The sequence below is a fragment of the Littorina saxatilis genome, linkage group LG6, assembly GCF_037325665.1.
Source record: "Littorina saxatilis isolate snail1 linkage group LG6, US_GU_Lsax_2.0, whole genome shotgun sequence".
Taxonomy (NCBI): domain Eukaryota; kingdom Metazoa; phylum Mollusca; class Gastropoda; order Littorinimorpha; family Littorinidae; genus Littorina; species Littorina saxatilis.
In genome coordinates this window covers 53,116,472-53,141,338 of record NC_090250.1, presented here as the reverse complement: position 1 = coordinate 53,141,338, position 24,867 = coordinate 53,116,472, and the positions used below count along the sequence as shown (strand labels likewise).

The following is a 24,867-nucleotide window of genomic DNA, read 5'->3' as shown; positions in this document are numbered from 1 at the left end:
GGTATGATATCCCCTGACATTTTTTTCTTTTTTTCGATAAATGACTTTGATGACGTCATATCCGGCATTTTGTAAACGTTGAGGCGGCACTGTCACACCCTCATTTTTCAATCAAATTGATTGAAATTTTGGCCAAGCAATCTTCGACGAAGGCCAGACTTTGGTATTGCATTTCAGCTTGGAGGCTTAAAAATTAATTAATGACTTTGGTCATTAAAAATCTGAAAATTGTAATTAAAATATTTTTTTTATAAAACGATCCAAAATTACGTTTATCGTATTCTTCATCATTTTCTGATTCCAAAAACGTATAAATATGTTATATTCGGATTAAAAACAAGCTCTGAAAATTAAAAATATAAAAATTATGATTAAAATCAAATTTTCGAAATCGATTTAAAAACAATTTCATCTTATTCCTTGTCCGTTCCTGATTCCAAAAACATATAGATATGATATGTTTGGATTAAAAACACGTTCAGAGAGTTAAAAATAATAGAGATATAGAAAAGCGTGCTATCCTCCTCAGCGCAACCGCTACTGCGCTTTTCTGGATGGTTAATTTCACTGCCTTTGCCACGAGCGGTGGACAGACGATGGTACGAGTGTACGGTCTTGCGGAAAAAATGCAATGCGTTCAATTTCATCAGTTCTGTGAGTTCGACTGAGCTTGACTAAATGTGTTTTCGCCTTACGCGACTTGTTGTTCTTTCACGAGTATGTGTTTGTTTTGATGTTTCTTGTGTCGGCGTTAAGGTGTTCACTCGACCTTTCTCGTGAGTACCCTTAGATGTAACGAATTAGGCACGCGCTGTTCACTTGTCTCGTAAGTACCCTTATATGTAACGAAATAGGCACGCGCTGTTCACTTGTCTCGTGAGTACCTTTGTAGGTAACGAAATAGGCACGCGCTGTTCACTTGTCTCGTGAGTACCCTTATATGTAACGAAATAGGCACGCGCTGTTCACTTGTCTCGTGAGTACCCTTATATGTAACGAATTAGGCACGCGCTGTTCACTTGTCTCGTGAGTACCCTTATATGTAACGAAATAGGCACGCGCTGTTCACTTGTCTCGTGAGTACCTTTGTAGGTAACGAAATAGGCACGCGCTATTCACTTGTCTCGTGAGTACCTTTGTAGGTAACGAAATAGGCACGCGCTGTTCACTTGTCTCGTGAGTACCTTTGTAGGTAACGAAATAGGCACGCGCTGTTCACTTGTCTCGTGAGTACCTTTGTAGGTAACGAAATAGGCACGCGCTGTTAATGTTCACTTGTCTCGTGAGTACCTTTGTATGTAACGAAAAAGGCACGCGCTGTTCACTTGTCTCGTGAGTACCTTTGTATGTAACGAAATAGGCACGCGCTGTTCACTTGTCTCGAGAGTACCTTTGTATATAACGAAAAAGGCACGCGCTGTTCACTTGTCTCGTGAGTACCTTTGTAGGTAACGAAATAGGCACGCGCTGTTCAGTTGTCTTACACTTTTGCGAATCTCCATTCCCCTCAATGACAAAGAATTGTACTTTTTCGTTTGTCTCGCGTGTCTCACGTCAAATGCATGTTTTATGTCCGACGGCTTGTTTTGGTTTGTGTCATTGTCACAAGGAGTTAAAAAACAAATTAGTAGCATTTATTGTTTAGTATAAACAAACAAATATAATCTTATTCTGTTGTGTGCTTTCAGGGGATATCAAGAGGAACCAGATCGAGTACATCCTCAAGTACGGCGTGGATGCCACCAGCGACAGCTTTGAATTCCAGATCTCAGACAAAGGTAAGACCGCTTCTTTTGCTTGGACTTTGTATTGTTTGTGTCTGGTTTTGGCTGGTTGACTGGCTGGTTTGTAGGCTTATTCGTTGTTGGTAGTTTGTTTGACTGGCTGGTTGGTAAGCTGGTATGGTGGTTGGTCGATTGGTTGACTGGTTGGTTTGTGCGGTGGTATGTAGTTGGTCGGTTTGATGACTGGCTGGTTGATAAACTCGTAGGATGGTTGGTCGGTTGGTTGAATGGCTGGTTCGTAAGCATGCATGATGGCTGGCTGGTATTTACTAGTATGGTGGTTGGTTCAATGGTTGACAGACTTCTTGTTTTTTCGCATTCATCTCGAGGGGTGCTGCTGATGTTTTCTTTGCTGTGGACGTTGAGATTGATGGGTTTAGCTGTGGTTATGGTATTGATGATGAGGACGACGACGATGACGATGGTGGGTATGGTGCGTATTGTGGTGGTGATGATGATGATGATGATGATGATGATGATGATGATGATGATGATGATGATGATGATGATGATGATGATGATGATGATGATGATGATGATGATGATGAACAGTTTAATAGCTTCTTTGAGTATGCCAAGGATTTCCGTGGAGACAGGTGTTCTGGTGGTGGTTGTGGTTGGCACAGTGGTGGTGTACAAGTCAACACAAATCTGGTCATCAGAAATAATTATTAATTCGTGTTCTTTGTCAACTTGTGTGCATACGCGTTCTGGCGTAGCTCGTACAAGGAGATGGGTACAATGACGCATGGATCCAGGGACTCCCGGGACATTGGCACCACGTTGACATGTCAGCTAGTTCCTCGCACTTCTTTCCCTTGTCACTGGCTTGTCTTCTTCTCTGTGTTAGCATGTGTACCATGGGACGGGAATGGTTGGGCTGATACAAGTAATGGACAAGGAGTACAGAAACAGAATGCGGAAGCTTCGAGCTAGTTCGAGAGAGATAAGACAAGACAATTAAGGCAAACGGTTTATTGACGAGGGGAAGGACAACCAAGTTTGCATGCATTTTTTGCATTCGGTCCTTGTCCTAAACAGGGTCAGCTCGAACAGGAAAACAGTAAATTACGAGAGAGAGAGAGAGAGAGAGAGAGAGAGAGAGAGAGAGAGAGAGAGAGAGAGAGAGAGGGGGGGGAGAGAGAGAGAGGGAGAGAGAGAGAGAGAGAGAGAGAGAGAGGGGGAGAGAGGGGGGATAGAGGGGTTGTGCTCCACCATAAGAGAGAGAGAGGGGGAGAGAGAGAGAGAGAGGGGGAGAGAGAGAGGGAGAGAGAGAGGGGGGAGAGAGAGAGGGAGAGAGAGAGAGGGGGGGGAGAGGGGGGAGGGGGAGGGGGGAGAGAGGGGTTGCGCTCCACCATAAGAGAGAGAGAGGGGGAGAGCAAAGGGGGATAGGGTGAGGAGAGAGAGAGAAGGGTGATAGGGGGGGGGGGGGGGGGCACGAAGTGAATTTGTTTACTATACCTGGCGATGCAGCAAACATGTTTGCGACAGAGGGGCAAGCATCACGCTGACTAGAAATAAAAATAGTTACACGCCCACAAATTGGATGGGATCGCAGTGTAGGGCAACAAGGCAAAATGCAAATGTGTTTTTATCAAGAATATTTCGCTTCATTATGCAGATAGGTTCTATCGGCCCCGTCTCTAAATCTCAGCTCTTCCAAGCCGCACCCTTTGAACAGTTTGCACAGTCAAGAAAAGGGGGAGGGAAAAGAGAGAGTAGAGAAAAGGCAAGTGTGTTAAAGATGCATATATCTTCTGGCGTTCACGAGCATGTTAAAGCCTGATATCAATTGGCTGAAGTCTGCTTCACGAAGCTCGCTACACGAAGCTTTGGTACTAAATTGAAGGTAACAAAATAAAAAAAACTTCGCGAAGACAACTACGGGCTCAATTAAGGGCAGGGTCTGTAGCTACAGACGGGTGAAGGTTGAGTATATATATCTATATACGGCTTGTATGTGTCTGTCTGTCTGTCTGTCTGTCTGTCGGTCGGTCACTTCGCGATGCACGGCCAAAGTTCTCGATGGATCTGCTTCAAATTTGGTGGGCATATTCAGGTAGACCCAAAACACAATCTGGTCGATGACAATTTTCAACACGTGCTCTCAGCGCGCAGCGCTGAACCGATTTTGGTTTTTCTGTACATCCATTCCCAGTAACTCTTCCTTATCTTCTCCAGTGTTTTGCGCGTTTATCTCCCTTCCTTCGTACGGTCGCCAGCGTACACCTGGCAAAGCTGGGTCCCCGGCGAAGCCGGGTATTCGGCTTTACTTCTTCCCGGCGAAGTCGGCTACCCGGCAAAGCGGGTATTCATTTAGTATATATATATATATATATATATATATAGCTATTCTGATGGACACGTGGGGGAATTCGGGGGCTGTGATTGGATGGTCTCTTCCGATCATCAAAGCATAATGCTACGGAAGTCGGCCATTTTTGCCAATATCCAAAAGCATTATTGTCAATAACAAAGACGCATGGTTCCGGTTTACCCATCTGTACCACACGATGTTTCACTGATCGACAACAGTACACTGACAACTTGAAATTCTTCTCGGGAATGTTTTTCAGCTTTACAAATGTCGATAGCATACCCTTTTCTGCTAACTTCCCGATGAAACAGGACTAAACCAATTATTTTCTGTCCCTAAACACCACAAAATGCCCAAAGTTGAAAGATGTAGTACAAACAGGGGAGTAAAACGGAACAGCCGTTTGTGTGTGCCTGTGTGAGCTGAGTTGCCGACTGACACGAACTTTCGCATTCGGCTTTTCTTATCTCGTAACTCCACACTAAATACCCCACTTCCCCTCTGAAGTATTGATGTACAACCCATGGCACTAAAATTCATGTAGTCGTTTATAACTGAGGTTGAAAAATTCGCTTCATGACGAGACAAGTATAAATGCCATTCACCCAAACTGAAAACTTCGCTGCGTCTGCTCGCGTTGTACGGATTAGCTGTTCTCTTCTCCTCCCCTTGTTGCATCCTAGTTCTTCAGTTGTTTCTAGTTTTCCGTTGATGTTGTGTTTTGGTCTTCTTCATTAGTAGTCTTGTTCAAAATTAAAAAAACTCAAACTTCTTTTTGTTGTATACGAATGAAGTAATAAAAAGCTGTTTAACAGCTGTGTTGTCAAATCGAGATTTTTTCCAAAGTCAGTGTGGCGCCTGCGCAAAACTAATGCGCATAAGAAACGGCGTCTGCTATCAAAATCTGAGATCAACGCATCGACGCAAAAACTGTCATTTTGTAAGTTTGGAACAACAAATCAAGGTCAGAACAGCTATATCATCGCTATTGTATTTTCAGCGTAGCAATAGGGTCCGATATTTAGACTCGAACAAGTATAATGTGACTCGTCTTCGACTCGTCGGCATTATACTTGTCTCGTCTAAATATCGGACCCTATTGCTACCCTGAAAACACAATAGCTAAGGAACAAGAGCATCATTTCACTTGGACTCAAACCAGCGTTAAAGGCACAGTGCAGCTCACAGCCTTCGTTTTGGGTTTTTGTTGCAGCTGAGTGCATTTACAGTTCAAAAATCCTCCTATGGTAGTAAAACAAACCAAAAACTACCCAACGACGACATCTGAGAAGCTTGACAGTTTCTTGTTCACGCGAGTGCATAAATTAACCTAGTTATTACGTGGTGTTTGGTCGGAGTTCGATTCAACTGAGTGATTCCGGCCTCGATTTTGTTTTACACAAACTCATGATGACGTCTGACATAGTTTGCTAGTGACGTGTCTTTTTGTGCATGATGTGGTGATCTACCTGATCTAAATTTAGATTCAAAAATAGGTCAAGACCAGCCGGGTCCTAGTACGAAATTAATTCGTAAAAAAATCGCAGTTCTTGACTCTTTGGGTGCAAGTCAATGAAACTTGGTAGTTCTTCTAACGGATAGCTGCCTGAGGTATGACTAAAAGCCCCAGAAGCTCCGTGCACCTGGATTTGACAAGTTCAGTACCTTTAACAGCGTATTCTTGCTTGCTGTGCACAGTAGGGTTTCTTTTTATTTCGCGGATTTTGTTCAACTGATTGATAGAAATATTCATCACGTGACTAATTCAGCAGAAAATCCTTCACTTCGTAGGAAGCAGCCTTGCTGTTGACTGTTTAATGAATATAAGTTGTAGGATGTCATTGCTTCGTCTGATTATAGATCTGTGGCCGTGAACGTGGTCACTTACACCAGAAGGACTGTGGCTGTAAAGAAGAGGCGAATCTGTGACAAAAAGTCTTCACATAAAGTGAGAGGGAGGAGGGAGTATGTTGGGGAGTCTCACAGAAAATCTGCTATATGGAAAGTGATGTGCAAATTTTGACAAAAAGTTCGGCAGGATTTGCTGACTTCATCAACGTAACAAGTAGAGCAGGGATGACACAAACACTTTTTTGTTCTTTTGTTGATGATCTGGATGTCAAAAGAATCTATGATCGGGAGGCAGTGATTTTATTTTTTTCTTAGCTTTAAAAAAAAAATGTTGATTTAGTTTTCTTTCAGTTCCTTTCCCCTTTTCTCGCTGCTGTCAGTTTTGCTTCAGAAACTCGCGTGTGTGCGTAACTTGGGGGTGACCCCTGCCGGAATCTGCAATTCGTCTTGCATACAAACGTCACACAACGCCGCCGCGAAAAAAAATGGTCAAAATAAATTGATTACTTCCCCCCGTTCATTCAATTGCTCGCTTCCAACCCTGCGAATAGCCTGTTTGTATATGGGAGGGTCGCTTTAGAAAGGTTGCTGACGGGTGCAGATGACATTTCTGATTATTGAATCTATGTTGTTTTTGTGATAGGATTGGTGGGGAAGGAAAATAAACGTGTCTTTTTATTATTCATTTTGTTTACGATTCCTTGAGTATTATGTTTAGACAATTCAGTGTTCTTCCGGCGGTAGAAATCATGTCTGTAAAGTTATCTTTTCACAAGGTATTATACCCCAACGATTCTTGGGCGACCTATGTTGAATAAGATATACCTGTACAATCCGCAACTGAAACGTTGACTGGGTGGTTGCAGCTTAGGGGTGTAGGTGCTCACAGCCAACAGGGCGTGTTTTGACACCAGGGGGCGCTGTTTTGCCATTCTGCCTTCTCCCGTGTCCGTCACTTTTTGGCTCACGTAAGTGTAGCCTATGCGATGATAAACTTTGTCTGTCTGTGCGTGCGTGCGTGCGTGCGTGCGTGTGTGTGTGTGTGTGTGTGTGTGATAGAAACTTTAACATTTCCGAGTCTATGGATTACGTCAGTCTCGGTCAAAAGTGTTTGACGTGTGTGATAGAAACTATTTGAAGACGTCACATTATGACGTAAGAGGGTTAGACGTCACGCAAAGGAATTACTGAACGTCTCGGTCATTGTTATTGTGAGCGGGCCGAGACTACTTGGCAGATCCAGGGTCTCGCTTTCTTGCACAGTTTCACCTATGCTTACTGTGTGTGTGTGTGTGTGTGTGTGTGTGTGTGTGTGTGTGTGTGTGTGTGTGTGTGTGTGTGTGTGTGTGTGTGTGTGTGTGTGTGTGTGTGTGTGTGTGTGTATGTGTGATGGAGTGAATGAGTTTGTGTTACTGTTTGTCGATTTCTTACGTGAGCCTTGAAGGCTTCGCCTCTTGTTTTGTTTGTTTTTTGTTTTTGTTTGAAATTGTAGATTTTTAATTTCATTGGAAGGTGGTACGGATGAGATGGGCAGAAAAGTTTAGAGAGTGTAGGGTAATCAAGGATCCGTAAAAAGATTTAAACACAATTTTTTTTTAAAGCGTCATCTGTGGAATGCACTGAATGCTTGTGTCTGTGAGATTTGATTTACGTAGTTTTTTTTTTGTTTTTGTTTACTCAGTTGCATGCAGTTCGCTTCAAGCTGAAAAATAAATGAAAAGAATGAAACCCTTTCCTTTTTCCTTTTTTCTTTCTTTCTCTCTACAGCTGAGCGTCCTTCTTCATTGGCGTTTTATAAATTGATCAATTGTGTGTGGTTTTCTACAATGGACAAAATCTTGCATCTTTAATGTTGGTTATTGTCTTACATATGTCTGTGTTTGGGTTGACTTAAGTGTTGTTTGTGGCGGTGTCATAATGGAGTTAACATAGTAACAATCACAATAAGTAAGAGGAAAAGCAAATTGTGAGCGTGCTAAAGTTTTCTTAGTAACAGTTCTCTTTTCATACAAGTGGTGTTTAGTGTAACAATGTAAGTTCCGCCTTTACCCCGGTGCCGTTCTCCTTTTAGCGAAACGAAAGAAAGAGGAGGCGGTGAGGGAAGCCAGAAAAGAAGTACATATGATACACTATTCTACGTTTCGTATTTGTTTCTCTTTGTCAAACATTATTATAATATCAGTGGGAGTTCCGTATCTATATTTGCTTATGCACATCTTTCCTATCAAAATCAAGTGATTTATATATTTGCATTTTATTGAGTCAGCACCATTAATATAACCACACAAAATATGTTCTACTCCAAAGACTATTCTTATTTTATATTTCTCATAAATAATTTGTTCAACGTATCTCCATAGCACTTTTATTTTCTTACAATTAACAAAAAAATGTTCAACGTAATCTATTTCGGTTGGACAGAAGGGGCATCTCTCACTATCTCGTATTCCAATTTTATACAGAAGAACATTTGTTGGATAAATCGTGTGTAATATTTTCCAGTGCAGCTCTCTTAATCTGGATTCTTGGGTTACATTTTTGGCCAGGTTCCAATGTGACTGGTCGACATTAATGCCAAACATATCACGCCAGAAGTTGATAGATCTCGGGGTAGTGTACTTTTCTTCAACAATATATTCACGGAATTGCCTGGCACTTTTAATACTCGTTTTATTGAAAAGAAGATTGTTTTGATTTACGTAGTTGTCGGTTATATTTTAGAGTTAAAGATAAAGTGTACCTTTTCCCCGTCAAGTGTAACTTGTACACCACCACAGGGTTTGACACGGGCTAAGAGAATCCTTTCACTTGTAGACACACACAAAGTTAAGCAGAAAGAAGGCTCTTTTGTATCTTCACAGTTGGAGTTCATTATATTTATTCAAGTTTTGACTAAATATTTTAACATCGAGGGGGAATCGAAACGAGGGTCGTGGTGTATGTGCGTGTGTGTGTGCGTGTGTGTGTGTGTGTGTGTGTGTAGAGCGATTCAGACTAAACTACTGGACCGATCTTTATGAAATTTGACATGAGAGTTTCTGGGTATGAAATCCCCGAACGTTTTTTTCATTTTTTTGATAAATGTCTTTGATGACGTCATATCCGGCTTTTCGTGAAAGTTGAGGCGGCACTGTCACGCCCTCATTTTTCAACCAAATTGGTTGAAATTTTGGTCAAGTAATCTTCGACGAAGCCCGGGGTTCGGTATTGCATTTCAGCTTGGTGGCTTAAAAATTAATTAATGACTTTGGTCATTAAAAATCGGAAAATTGTAAAAAGAAATACAAATTTATAAAACGATCCAAATTTACGTTTATCTTATTCTCCATCATTTGCTGATTCCAAAAACATATAAATATGTTATATTCGGATTAAAAACAAGCTCTGAAAATTAAATATATAAAAATTATTATCAAAATTAAATTGTCCAAATTAATTTAAAAACACTTTCATCTTATTCCTTGTTGGTTCCTGATTCCAAAAACATATAGATATGATATGTTTGGATTAAAAACACGCTCAGAAAGTTAAAACAAAGAGAGGTACAGAAAAGCGTGCTATCCTTCTTAGCGCAACTACTACCCCGCTCTTCTTGTCAATTTCACTGCCTTTGCCGTGAGCGGTGGACTGACGATGCTACGAGTATACGGTCTTGCTGAAAAATGGCAGCTACTTGACTAAATATTGTATTTTCGCCTTACGCGACTTGTTTTTTAAATCATTTCGTAGTTGAATCCTATGTCAACATATGACATTAATTTAGCCCAGCATCCCAATCTGCATAAGCAGCCAGGCTGTTGACGTGTTGTTCGTGTTTCAGTGGAAAGGTGCTCTGATGCCACGTGTATGGTCAGATCATTTACACGTGATGCAAGCGTGGCGGGTGCGTACAGTACGTGCGCACTTGCGTTGTGTGCGTGCGTGCGTGTATGCGTGCGGAATGGGCATCGTTAGTTTTGTTTAGGAAAACGGTTCGTTTCTTCCGACGTGGTGAATCGTCTTTTTACATTTAGTCAAGTTTTGACTAAATGTTTTAACGTAGAGGGGGGAATCGAGACGAGGGTCATGGTGTATGTGTGTGTGTCTGTGTGTGTGTGTGTGTGTGTGTGTAGAGCGGTTCAGACTAAACTACTGGGCCGATCTTTATGAAATTTGACATGAGAGTTCCTGGGTATGATATCCCCGGACGTCTTTTTTATATTTAGTCAAGTTTTGACTAAATATTTTAACATCGAGGGGGAATCGAAACGAGGGTCGTGGTGTATGTGCGTGCGTGCGTGCGTGTGTGTGTGTGTGTGTGTGTGTGTGTGTGTGTGTGTAGAGCGATTCAGACTAAACTAATGGACCGATCTTTATGAAATTTGACATGAGAGTTCCTGGGTATGAAATCCCCGAACGTTTTTTTCATTTTTTTGATAAATGTCTTTGATGACGTCATATCTGGCTTTTCGTGAAAGTTGAGGCGGCACTGTCACGCCCTCATTTTTCAACCAAATTGGTTGAAATTTTGGTCAAGTAATCTTCGACGAAGCCCGGGGTTCGGTATTGCATTTCAGCTTGGTGGCTTAAAAATTAATTAATGACTTTGGTCATTAAAAATCTGAAAATTGTAAAAAAAAATAAAAATTTATAAAACGATCCAAATTTACGTTTATCTTATTCTCCATCATTTGCTGATTCCAAAAACATATAAATATGTTATATTCGGATTAAAAACAAGCTCTGAAAATTAAATATATAAAACTTATTATCAAAATTAAATTGTCCAAATCAATTTAAAAACACTTTCATCTTATTCCTTGTCGGTTCCTGATTCCAAAAACATATAGATATGATATGTTTGGATTAAAAACACGCTCAGAAAGTTAAAACAAAGAGAGGTACAGAAAAGCGTGCTATCCTTCTTAGCGCAACTACTACCCCGCTCTTCTTGTCAATTTCACTGCCTTTGCCATGAGCGGTGGCCTGACGATGCTACGAGTAAAATGGCATTGCGTTTCATTCTGTGAGTTCGACAGCTACTTGACTAAATATTGTATTTTCGCCTTACGCGACTTGTCTTTTTTTCGATAAATACTTTTGATGACGTCATATCCGGCTTTTTGTAAAAGTTGATGCGGCACTGTCACACCCTCATTTTTCAATTAAATTGATTGACATTTTGGCAAATTATCTTCAACGAAGGCCGGGGTTCGGTATTGCATTTCAGCTTGGTGGCTTAAAAACTAATGAGTGAGTTTGGTCATTAAAAATCGGAAATTATTTTTTTATTAAACGATCCAAAAACAATTTCATCTTATTCTTCGTCATTTTCTGATTCCAAAAACATATACATATGTTATATTTGGATTAAAAACAAGCTCTGAAAATTAAAAATATAAAAATTATGATCAAAATCAAATTTCCGAAATCGATTCAAAAACTGTTTCATCGTATTCCTTGTTGGTTCTTGATTCCAAAAACATATAGATATAATATGTTTGGATTAAAAACACGCTCAGAAAGTTAAAACGAAGAGAGGTACAGTAAAGCGTGCTATGAAGCACAGCGCAACCGCTGCCGCGCCAAACAGGCTCGTCACTTTCACTGCCTTTTGCACTAGCGGCGGACTACGTTCAGTTTCATTCTGTGAGTTCCACAGCTTGACTAAATGTAGTAATTTCGCCTTACGCGACTTGTTTATAAATGCTGTAGAAGTCAGACAGTGCGACAGATCAGGGCACCGCTCCTCTGAGGAAATACCCAGACATTTTGAGCAAGAAGTTCAAACAAAGCTTAAGGACAAAACCGCCGCAATCCCCCGCCCTCGCACCGACATTCTACAATTAAACTTTCCTTCTCGAGGATTGGTCAATAGTGCATGCAGTGCCAGGAATCGTAAATAATGTACCTGCCTGCTTTTGACTTAATCGCCTATGTTGTGATAAAACTTACACTGTCGGGTTTGTATGGGGTGTGGGGGAGTTGCGCCCCTTGGGGCAGCGAGTCAAACAGAGGAGAAAAGCCATCATGTCGCCAAAGTCAATAATAAGCTCCAATGGACGTGTTATGGTGGTGTTTGTTCCATAGGATATGTCATTTTCTTTCGAAAATATGCCATCGGAATTCTCTATTCACTGCCACGATACATTTTTACTACTGATCAGTGGACACGTGTGCTTGCCTCACTGTGTCCAAGGGGTGCAACTCTGAAGTAGCAAATAAACCCTCTTGACAGAGATATGCTCGGGATTTGTCTATTTCGTACATCGTTTCCCCTGTGCCTTGAATGATGGTGTAAGTGTGAGTTGTGACTCGCACCGCATGTCTCGCAATGCCAGGCAATTAGTTGAGGCTGATCGGACATCGGTGCAAAAACTATCAGTCCAAATGAATCTGTGTTTCAACTGCACTGGTTTGGGCTGCGGACAACTCTATGGTTGCGTTCCGAATATTTCTTCAAATTTCAGCAAGAACATCTTTTTTTCTCTCGTAAAGTAAGGACACGCTCAGGCTCATTGATATCCGTTGCTTTTTGGGGGGGATATGGGAGGGGGGGGGAGGGACACTCTTATCACGATTCCTTCTCAGAGCAAGTTTATCTGATGATTCAAATGTTCGGTCTTGAAATTCAAAACTGAGTAATTGTGGAAAAACACCAAGACCAGCTTTTGAAGCAACCCGCGCCCGAAAAAGGTTGCGTTTGTAGCGACCACAGCTGAAGAATTATTGGTGATTGTGGTGCCATCTTGCGAAACGTATTCGAAGAGAGAAGCTAGTGTGTTGATTTGTGGTAAGTGATCAAGTTAAATAATGCAGGGACAGATGTGTGATGATTTACACGACGGGATACATATATATATATATATATATATATATATATATATATATATATATAACACATCACCTTCACAATATCTCTCAATATTATGGAATCGTGAAAGAATGGCCTGACAATGACAATGACAATGACATTGAGCATTCTTTAATGACAGTTCTTCATTTGACAAGATTAATAGAATAAACAAGCCAGCAAGTAAGCCATTTGGATTTCAGCCAAAGAAATCCCCCCCCTCCCAGCCTCTCTCTATCTGTGTAAATATTAGTTTCTTTTTTCTTTCAAAATGAATCAGGCATTTTGATAGGACTACCCTGCCCAGACACTTGGGCACCTTAGTCGTGCCCAGACCCAGAGCTGTTAGGAAAGAGAGCTGTCAGCCTGCTTGTCTACTGCTATATACAGACACTGAGATGAGTCTGTTGATGCCTTAGTCTCTGCAACCTCAGATGCATCGGGACGTAACGTTCCGACTCAAAGTATGGTAAACGATGCCTTCACCACGTCTAGTTAGTCGTCTGTCACAAGTGACTGATAACCACCCGTCATTGGTTACGAGGGTGCGATCAGCATCGCTTACCATAGGTACGCAAGGCTATGTTTGAGTGTGGGAATAAAAGGGTATGTACTAGACGGCGATGACGTGGACCATCAGAAACACACACACGCACGTGCACACTCACGCACACATACTCTCTCTTTTCTCTCTCTCTTTCTCTCTCTGTCTCTGTCTCTGTCTCTCTCTGTCTCTCTCTCTCTCTTTCTCTCTTTCTCTTTCTCTCTCTCTCTCTCTCTCTCTCTTTCTCTCTCTGTCTCTCTCTTTCTGTCTCTCTGTCTCTCTCTCTCTTTCTCTCTCTCTCTTTGGCACATAATACTCACTCTCTCTCTCTCTCTCTCTCTCTCTCTCTCTCTCTCTCTCTCTCTCTCTCTCTCTCTCTCTCTCTCTCTCTCTCTCTCTCTCTCTCTCTCTCTCTCTCTGGTGCGTTCCTTTGGAATTCACTACCTGTAAATATTAGGTCATGTCTGTCATTATCTTCTTTTAAAAGACAGCTCCGAAAGCACCTCTCTAACGACTAAGTCGGTGTACAATTTGTGCGAGTGTGTGTGAGGGTGCGTAAAAGAGAAAATGTATAATATGCTTCCACAAGCACACTAATGTTTGTTATACTTTTCCCTACATGATTGTGTTTTATTTGATTTCTGTTTTTATTCTTCATACTTGTTCTTCGTTTCATGTGTGTATTATGGTAGGGACTAGCTGTAAGAAAGGACCATATGGGCCTAATGCTATCATCCCTCGGTAATAAAGTTTTCGAGTTCGAGTTCGAGTTCTCTCTCTCACATATATATATAACGCGCGCACACACACACACACACACACACACACACATACACACACACACGCACACACACACACACACGCACACACACGCACTCACACACGCACACACACACACACACACACACACACAAACACACACACACAATTACACACACACACATGCAGGTATACACACACACACGCACACACACACACACACACACACACACGCACACACACATACACACACACACACACACACACACACACACATTCCCACTGAAATAGTAGCAAAATTACCCCTACTTCCGTTTGCTTTTCTATACCACCTATATGATATAGTATCCCTTCAGTTGGCACAATGGCAACAGTTTGCAGTCATAAACGCCGGAACCAATACCGTTAACAAAGCAGGAATCCAAATGAACGTGCCTGCACTAGAGGAAGGGAGGAGCTGAGCGATCAACCTGCAGATGGTACTCACCTGAAGCAGCGTCCACTTGGTCAGCCCATTGAGGCCGGGGTAATGGTCAGTGGTGCTTTGATGTGTCGGAATAGATTGTGGCCGCCAGGTAATGTGTCGTTCTCTCGATAAGACGAGGCATGGGATACTGCGTGTTTTGACAGCCCATCTGTCGGTGTGCTGAGTGGATACTTGGAGTTGCAGTATCAGGCATTAAAGCCCTCTGGTGATTTTAGGTTGAGGGGTTTTAGAGGTTGGTGGGGGGGGGGGGGGGGGGGGCTTGCTTGTGCCTTTTGCTGCGACCTTAATTTTATCATGAATATATGTGCATGTAATCAGTGCTGTTTATCCAAAGGGGAAGGGAGGGGGAGCTCAATACACTTGATTTTGTGAGAACATCAGATCGTTGGACTGTTTTAAATATTGTCCACACAATTCTGGCTCAATGTGCGTTCACCGAGAAGCACGAAATGTCCAAATAAGAAAGGTCGAACGAATCGTTTTTGCATGTTCCTCAGCAACTTTCTTCTGGTATATACAATCAAACCTGTCTAAGTGGTCGTTTTGTTCAGGTGATCTCTTTGGAAAGGTGAATAATACAGAAAACACACACACACACTTTTGTCTGGGATCCTTGGAATGGTCGTTGTGGACGGGTGGTCGCGTTGGAGAGGTAGTCGCGTTGGAGAGGTGGTCGCAAAGGCACGTTCGACTGCAATATGAAATTCTCATTTTATCCAAACAAAGAAGTCCACGTTACCGAGTGTTGCCGTGTGCTGTCACACGTGTGTGCCACCTGCAGCCCACTTAAAGCCACGTGCTGGCACCAGGGAACCTCGCTTGCCGCGAGCAATGGATGTAACCTGTCAGCAGAGAGGGTCCTCCTCAGGTAACCAGCGGCTAGTAGGGGATTCCCCTGAGATCCTCATCCTCCTTGGGGGGATTTATGATCCTCCTCTGTCTTTGTCCTTGGCCTCTGTGGGATGGGGTTGGGGTTGGGGGGGGGGGGGAGGGGGGGGGGGGGGTTGGGCTGGTGTGTGTAGGATGTATTATTATTATTGGTGTCGTAATATCATTATAGTTTGTTTGGGAGAGTAGAGCCAATTCGTGCGTCATTTGATGTGTTGGCATGTGCGCGTTTGTGCGCGCACGCGCGTGTGTGTGTATTTGGGGGTGGGGTGGGGGGTGGGGGAGAGACACAGAGAGATACAGTCAGACAGACAAACAAACAGACAGAGTTCAGAAGGGCATGGTTGAGTTAGGAGGAGAATATTCCGCAAAGGTTCAAATCAGGCACAGAACCGACAATCTGCTTTCAATTTCCTTCCTTCGTATGATGTGTTCTATATTTGAAAAGCGTGTTTCATTAGCTTCATTTGACCGAGGCGTAGAAGAAAGGTTGTCTATAGGTACGCTTATGAAACCAAACGGGTCGTAAGGTGGTTAACAAAGGCTTTGTATGAGAGAATGTTCGTATGCGAGGTGAGTCGAGGTTGGGGTTGTTGGGGTAAATGGAGCGGGGAAGGGGGGAGGAGGGGCTGTCAGAATCTATTGTTAAGTGCATAATCTGTTCTGGTACAATTTGCAAGGAGAAGGGAGAAGGAGAAGCTTCTCCAAACTTGAAGAGCTTATGATTTTTATTTTTGTAGCAAAACACTCGCACATTATTTTGTCGGGCTTAGGAGTATACAGCCTACGTATGAGGTGTCTGTGAGCATCACGGTACGGAGGGATTCTGTTGGCATCGCAGCAAAAAGAAAGAGGGACATTTGTCTCGGACTCTCGAGGCAGATGCCAGACAGTCAAGACTGTATTACAATATAATCACTGACTACAAGCCCAATGAACGTAACAGAAGCGGGTTGTCTGCGAGTTGCCACGCACAATAAAAACCTTCCTTTCATTACCTTGTTTTGTTCCAGTGAGCGCTGGGTTAGACGTAGACTTGGTGTACAGGTGAGCTGTCTGGGACGACCTTCGAGTTGCTCTGAGAAGCACGTGGTAGACCGCCTCTGCGAGTGTTTTGACCTTTGCAGCGATTGTATCTCTCTCTCGCTCAGCAGCCACTTCACCCTCTAATCGGATCGCTAATAGGCCGAGGGCTTAGACCCTGCAGGTTGGATTAGATGCTTAGAATCCTTTACCCTTTTTCTCTGCCGCGCGATCTGCTGTGGGGACAATGGGGAATGGGGGAGGGGGAGATGTGAGGATTGAAGAAGATAGAGCTCTGTCCTGGAGGCCGGCTGATCGGATGAAGATTCAAAATTGGTTTTCTGTAATTATTTTGCTTGGCGTGTATCTGCCCAAGATAAGGTCAGATTGAGCCATGGACCGATTTATCATAACACGCAGAGGGTCAGCCTGTTCCAACGTGAAGTCTTGGGTCACTCAACCGACTTCTAGCCAGAATAGTACTGTTGCATGGTCATTTCAAATTGTGCTTGGTCGGTGGTCGATTGCCGGTGGCGGGTCTGTCTCTGACACAGCGAAATAGACCGTGACACGAGGTGGCCATGACGCGTTGCAATCAACACCAAGGTCAAGGTCACTAGCAGGTGGACACAGAAGAAGGCCATCAGTTCTGTTCCACCGTCAAATTCTGTTTTTCTGTTTTTTCTGTTTTAATCATTTTTCAATTGAAATGTGTCTTTGCGACATACAAACATGTTAACGGCGTCTTATTTTAAATTTGCCAGGTGTGTTCTTAGTGATTTGACTTGACCGATCTTAAATGCAGATTTTGGTTGTCCTTTTGACATAAATGACCTAGGGTCAGTATATATGTTACAGTTAATCTGTGAAACCAGGGAATACGTGTATTAACTAAATTATTTTAGGTAATACATGAATTAACTGTTTTTTTCCGTCAGTTAATTCATGTATTACCTAGTTAATACACGTATTCCCTGGTTTCACAGATTAACTGTAACATATATATACACGTGATCATCAGTACGACAGACAACTCTTGATGTAGACGCCACCTACCGCTTTACACTCGACAAACATGAGAGCCTGGTGTAGGATGTACGAGCATGTGGGTTAAACTTAGTAATGAGGGTGGTTTGTACACAGTGGATGCAGCAGTAGTTCCTTGATCGCAACGTGCGAAGTCTGCTTTGGTACAGACTTGCCTAACGTGTCTGTTTTGATAAGTGACTTTGTAAGGTATGGTGTTTCATCATTTACACACTCACATGCTTTGCTTACATGTTCTTTGCTATTCAAGACTAAGTTTCATAAAACGTCTTTCATGTATACTCTGGTTCCCCCACCTGCAGTGTCTGCTGTGGTTTAAAAGCTGGAAATAGTCACTGACATGGACAGCTACTCTTTCAGGTCTGTAGAAAATAGCACTCTTGTTCTTCGCTAGATAAGTTCGGCTTAAATGCTGAATATTATTTCTTGCAATGTTGGCACGTTCAAGTAGAAGAGCCAGTGTGACCTTAAATATGAACACAGACTTACGGATTTGGGGAATTGGGGGGGGGGGGGGGGGGGCTGGCACATTTTCTTACATGGTATACTCAGATAGCTGCTATCTACAGTTGTGTTATATTCTAAAAGCCTGAAAATAGCACTCTGTGGCTCGATGGGTTTTGTGCAACATGCAGGTAGGACCGGTTGGGTAAGGTTGAGCGTTGAGACGCGATATGGAAAGGCATTCCTCAAATACATGTTCTGCAATCTCATGGGTATTTGGGAGACCGCCTGCGATGCTCCTCCATGGCTAGCCCTGTAGTCTGAAAGAAGTGAAAAATTACCCTCGTTCGCAGGTCAATTAAGGTTGGCAAGCAAGCCAATCCGGCGTTGAACGAGCAAGGAAAACTTCTGGAACTTGTTTTGCTCTTTGTCTGTTGGGAATGGGCCTGTCAGCACCAAATCTCACTGTGGTCGTTCCCTGGTTGGATTGGTGGTGGCTGTCACAATATATGTATGCGCTTTAAATTTATGTGTGGTAATATAGGTTTTGGTTTTCACTTGAGACAACTTCGTTGAATGTGTATCCTAGAATCCTCCTGTCATACCTTCTCACGAGTCAGGAGTTTGTGACTTGCCAAGCGGGAACGCTAAACCGATACAGTCATATCGCGAGTTGTGAAAGCATGAGGGGAAAGGATAGAGCAGCTTCTAAATCCTTCAATACCGCTTTTGCATTTTAAGACCTCCAACAATCTGAGATGATCAGGTTTTCAAAAAGGAGGAATTGTTGAAATGACGGTAAATAAAAAGAGGTTATGCCAGAAGAGAAAATCTGAAATAACAGGATCTTAAAAGGGAGGGAATCTTAAATTGGGGAGGGCGTGGGGGTCTTAAAAGGGGGTTTTCACGGTATTGACAATGACAATGACAATTCTTTATTTAACGAGGGTGATAGATTATAGTAGTGGTCTGCTTTTGTAGCCAGGGTCATCCGCGGGACGACGCTGAAGACTCGGCCACCTCGTGGTCTGGTCCACTGAGTGGACTGGTGTCATCCGTCTCGTTGCGGCAGTTTGAACTGTTGCTGCGGCAGGCTGTGTGGGCAGCGTGTAGCAGGATGCCAGTCCTGATCACTGGTGACATGAAGAATCACACTCTTCAGCTTCTGGCCTCAACCCCACCCACTCCTGGCCTCAACCCCACCCACTCCTAGCCTCAACCCCACCCACTCCTGGCCTCAACCCCACCCACTCCTGGCCTCAACCCCACCCACCCCTGGCCTCAACCCCACCCACTCCTGGCCTCAACCCCACCCACTCCTGGCCTCAACCCCACCCACCCCTGGCCTCAACCCCACCCACTCCTGGCCTCAACCCCACCCACTCCTGGCCTCAACCCCACCCACTCCTGGCCTCAACCCCACCCACCCCTGGCCTCAACCCCACCCACTCCTGGCCTCAACCCCACCCACTCCTGGCCTCAACCCCACCCACCCCTGGCCTCAACCCCACCCACTCCTGGCCTCAACCCCAACTCCTCCTGGCCTCAACCCCACCCACCCCTGGCCTCAACCCCACCCACTCCTGGCCTCAACCCCACCCACCCCTGGCCTCAACCCCACCCACTCCTGGCCTCAACCCCACCCACCCCTGGCCTCAACCCCACCCACTCCTGGCCTCAACCCCACCCACCCCTGGCCTCAACCCCACCCACTCCTGGCCTCAACCCCACCCACCCCTGGCCTCAACCCCACCCACTCCTGGCCTCAACCCCACCCACCCCTGGCCTCAACCCCACCCACTCCTGGCCTCAACCCCACCCACTTCTGGCCTCAACCCCACCCACTCCTGTGTTGACCGGCTCATCTGTCTTTGTTCTCAGACAGACGTGAGTGATTGTGTTTTCTTCGCGGGCTGACGGCGCACGTGCGCTTCTATATCGTTCTGTCAGGTTTGACAAAAATAGGAGAGTACGGGATCTTTTTTTCGGAATAAAGAGCCGGTGTCTTTAGCGGAAAACTAAATTCTCCGGCAATTGTAACATAACACATAACGCTGGTCATGAATTCATGTTTCTTCTCACTGAACAAATTGTCCACACATTTCAAAAGAATGCAGAAGCGTTTTAGCTCTTGGATTTTAACAGCTTGAGGGTGCAGTCTGGTTCCTTGGTTTTTCAAATGTATTTTTTTGTGTGTTTAAGTTGCCGTTCCAAAGGAAAGTGAGTCAGTGCGTTTACTTGTCATCAGCACGGTAATTAGGTCATGCGTGCAATGTTTACACTGTGAGGTGTCAGTTTTTCCCACACACAGACCTACACCTCCCCCTCCCCCTCCCCTTACTTATACTCTATCCTTACCCCCACCCCTACCCCGACTCCCACAATGCTGCTGCTGTAACCATCTGCGGCAACGAAGCGTTTCCTGTCATGGCATTATTTTGGTAACGCAATATTCACGGGGAATGATATTCCTCTCTGTTTCTGCCACTTTACTCGGCGCAGGAATTTGCAGTGACAGGGGAGTTGTGATGTACGCGGTAGTTTGTTCATTTGTGTCTCCCTGCCCGACAGATTGCTGTTTCGCGACTGTTTGTACAAGCGCCATAGCCAAACAAAACCGTAATAGAATTTGCTGGTACTTCCAGGATCCATGCTGAAAATAAGGAAAATAAACAAATATAAAAGTCTAAAAGGATTAGTTCCCAAGGTCTTGCAGTTTTGCTTGAATTGCTTTTTGTAACATTTATAATGTTATTAGGTCGTTATTGTCTTTGTTTATCTGTCTTATTTTATTTTCCCCTGCGAGTTTGCGGATTGAGAAAAATGCAAATCAAAATTCCCCAGACGATTTAATGCCGAAAAAAAGTAGAGAATTTAAGAAAGTCTAAATTTAATTGAGCCATTAGATAATGCAGAATGAAGCTAATTTGAAATTAAAGAACACATCATACAGCAGTGCACCCTTTACTTCCTTCGCATCTCCACCCCACCCCCAACTGCTTCTCCTTCGTCCCCCCCTCCCCTCCCCCCCACCCCCAACTGCTTCTCCTTCACTCCCCCCCTCCCCTCCCCCACCCCAACCCCACGCCGGAATGCTTAGAAAGCTTTCTTCGTGCTTAAAATTGCTGCATTCCGTCTGCAAACTCTTACGTTACTGTCAAATACGATTTTGGGTTTTCCTTTCAGACGAAAAAGCTCAGTAAACAAATGTTGACCTTGTTGTGGTATTGTGTTACTTGAGAGAGAGAGAGAGAGAGAGACTGAGAGAGAGAGAGAGAGAGAGAGAGAGAGAGAGAGAGAGAGAGAGAGAGAGAGAGAGAGAGAGAGAGAGAGAGAGAGAGCGAGAGAGAGAGAGAGAGAGAGAGAGAGAGAGAGAGAGAGAGAGAGAGAGAGAGAGAGAGAGAGAGAGAGAGAGCGAGAGAGAGAGAGAGACATCCAAAGAATGCAAAACCTTCCGACACACAAGTAACAAAGCAACCTGGGATTTTGTGTTTCAATTTTCACATGCTGCTTTAATTCCATGTTTGTAAGATCGTTAACCCGGCGAACTTAGTGCTTTTTTTCTTGGCCCATAAGCAATACGGGAACAAGCAGCAATTAAAAGACAGCCACAGACCCCCTGGCTAATCCGCTAAACACCCACAGAATGTTCTTCACTTTCCAAACCGACATCTGTTACGTTGCAGTTCGTTAAAGGTACCGTGGATTCCGTGTTTTACATTGATACATACATACATAGTTACATACATTCAATACACAGGTCTATTGGTGAAGGTCTATTGGTCAAGGTCTATTGGTCAAGGTCTATTGGTCAAGGTCTATTGGTCAAGGTCTATTGGTCAAGGTCTATTGGTCAATACACAGGTCTATTGGTCAAGGTCTATTGGTCAATACACAGGTCTATTGGTCAAGGTCTATTGGTCAATACACAGGTCTATTGGTCAAGGTCTATTGGTCAATACACAGGTCTATTGGTCAAGGTCTATTGGTGAAGGTCTATTGGTGAAGGTCTATTGGTGAAGGTCTATTGGTGAAGGTCTATTGGTGAAGGTCTATTGGTGAAGGTTTGGGATTCGTGGTTGAAAACGACGTTAAACACCAAATAAAGAAAGAAGGTTTGGGAAGAGAGAAAGGTGTAATAAATAGAGATCCTTGGATTCCTTAACGTCACGTGACACCGATTATGCAAAACACCTCAGATCTGGGCAGAATGTTGCATGGGGCACCGACAGCCATCACCATGGATACGCGCACAATCCACAGCCTCACTGCAGGCTGGGCATTTTGGGCTGAGGTCATTGTCAACGGACACTGTATCACTCGGTGAAATTAGTTCAGCCAAAAAAGAAAAATCCCACTATGAGCACTAGGCGAGCAGACTATTTGTATTTGACGTGTGTTTGCAAATGGAAGGATGATCTTAATGGATGTGAGATTGGAAAGGTTGCTCTTAATGGGTGTTTAATGGGTGTGTGATTAGAAAGGTTGCTCTTAATGGGTGTTTAATGGGTGTGCGATTAGAAAGGTTGCTCTAAATGGGTGTGATATTGGAAAGGTTGCTCTAAATGGGTGTGCGATTAGAAAGGTTGCTCTTAATGGGTGTTTAATGGGTGTGTGATTAGAAAGGTTGCTCTTAATGGGTGTTTAATGGGTGTGCGATTAGAAAGGTTGCTCTAAATGGGTGTGATATTGGAAAGGTTGCTCTAAATGGGTGTGCGATTAGAAAGGTTGCTCTAAATGGATGTGAGATTGTAAAGGTTGCTCTCAATGGGTGTGAGATTGGAAAGGTTGCTCTTAATGGGTGTGAGATTGGAAAAGTTGCTCTTAATGGATGTGCGATTATAAAGGTTGCTCTTAATGGTTGTGAGATTGGAAAGGTTGCTCTTAATGGGTGTGTGATTATAAAGGTTGCTCTAAATGGGTGTGATATTGGAAAGGTTGCTCTAAATGGGTGTGCGATTAGAAAGGTTGCTCTAAATGGATGTGAGATTGGAAAGGTTGCTCTTAATGGGTGTGAGATTGGAAAGGTTGCTCTTAATGGGTGTGAGATTGGAAAGGTTGCTCTTAATGGGTGTGTGATTATAAAGGTTGCTCTAAATGGGTGTGAGATTGGAAAGGTTGCTCTAAATGGGTGTGAAATTGGAAAGGTTGCTCTAAATGGGTGTGAGATTGGAAAGGTTGCTCTAAATGGGTGTGAGATTGGAAAGGTTGCTCTTAATGGGTGTGAGATTGGAAAGGTTGCTCTTAATGGGTGTGAGACTGGGTGGCCGAGTGGTAACGCACTTGCGCTCGGAAGCGAGAGGTTGCGTGTTCAGGCCTGGGTCAGGCCGCAATTTTCTCCCCCCTTTCCTAACCTAGGTGGTGGGTTCAAGTGCTAGTCTTTCGGATGAGACGAAAAACCGAGGTCCCTTCGTGTACACTACATTGGGGTGTGCACGTTAAAGATCCCACGATTGACAAAAGGGTCTTTCCTGGCAAAATTGTATCGGCATAGATAAAAATGTCCATCAAATACCCGTGGGACTTGGAATAAAGTAAAAAGATTCCATCTCACACGGCATTAAGTCTCAGGAAACACGAATACACGCATTGGAAAGGTTGTTCTTAATGGGTGTGATATTGGAAAGGTTGCTCTTAATGGGTGTGGGGTGGATGAGATGCTCGACACTAGACGCGGGAAGCACGGCATCTTTAACGTAGACGCTGCTGCCTAAAAGCTCTTTAAAAACGATCTGAGAGAAAATGAGGGCTGACAGTGTTTAGGAGAGAGAGCGCCTGACGTCACACACTCCCCGCTGTGTTTGCTGGTGTTCTATGACAGGGGAGAGAGAGAGAGAGGTACAGAGAGAGAGAGGGACAGAGAGAGAGAGAGAGAGAGAGAGAGAGAGAGAGAGGGGGGGAGAGAGAGAGAGAGAGAGAGAGAGAGGGTCAGAGAGAGAGAGAGAGAGAGAGAGAGAGAGTCAGAGAGAGAGAGAGAGAGAGAGAGAAGCGTTGCAGTCTTCCGACAAGTTCCTGCATGCACCCTGGTTTCTCTTGAGGGGCTTGTTACACCAGGCAGTTTTGCAGCGTTAAACTCTACTTTCGTCACGACATTTTCAATTTTGAACACAGGGATTACCATGTGTGCTACTTTTGCCATGAGAACTGGGTTCTATGTCACACTGTGTTCCAATGTGTTCAAAAATGGAACCCTTCTGTTTTGAGTGTACGAAACACTGCATACATTTTGTTGACTGCTGCAAAGTTGAACGGTGTAGGTGTGTGAGAAACAGTATTAGTTCCGTTTCGTGTCAGACCAGTCACCTGTCAAGTTCAGGACTGTTTTGTTGATGAGCAGCATCGGGGTAATATCTGTCACTGAGTTTCGCCGCCATGTTTGGAGAAAATCACAAAATGTGTTTGGGTTGCGCGGTTTTACGTGAGACTTATGGCACTTTCCTGTGTAAATATTTCAAAGAAAGGTTGCGTCTTTGGCTTGAAAACTCTTTTTTTCTGACAACATTTGAGGTTCGCACGGTCCTGTAGCAGCGGGGCCAATTTATTTGTGAGAGCAAGGAAGAGGGAGAGGGAGGGGGGGGGAGAGAGGGGGGGGAGGGGGAGAGAGGAGGTGGGGAGACTCTTTGTGCGATTTTTTCTTAGTTTTTTTCCCTCCGCTTTATTTTATTATTTCCGTGGTGTTTCCTTTCCTGTATAATTATGTTCTCCTCTCTGCTATTGTTCTCCTTTTTTTCATAACTCTCAGTATGTAAGACGAAAAAGTGTGAGGCCTCTTGTAGCCTTTCCTTGCCCAAAAAGAACTCCGCATACTCCCAAAATAGCCAGAAATGAAATGAAACTCAGGAACTTATCATAATGCGGAAGCTGGCAATTCTTGGCGTGATTTCACGTTCA

General features: G+C 43.8%; 1 protein-coding gene across 1 annotated transcript in view; it reads left to right on the top strand.

Annotated features, from left to right (window-relative positions):
• The window catches only part of LOC138969533 (FRAS1-related extracellular matrix protein 2-like), a gene marked incomplete in the record, with an annotated part of 314,415 nt that overhangs the window by 188,823 nt on the left and 100,725 nt on the right, over nucleotides 1-24,867 (top strand). Inside the window, 1 exon segment of the mRNA XM_070342359.1 lies at nucleotides 1,689-1,778. Within this exon segment, the coding sequence (XP_070198460.1) occupies nucleotides 1,689-1,778 (90 nt within the window).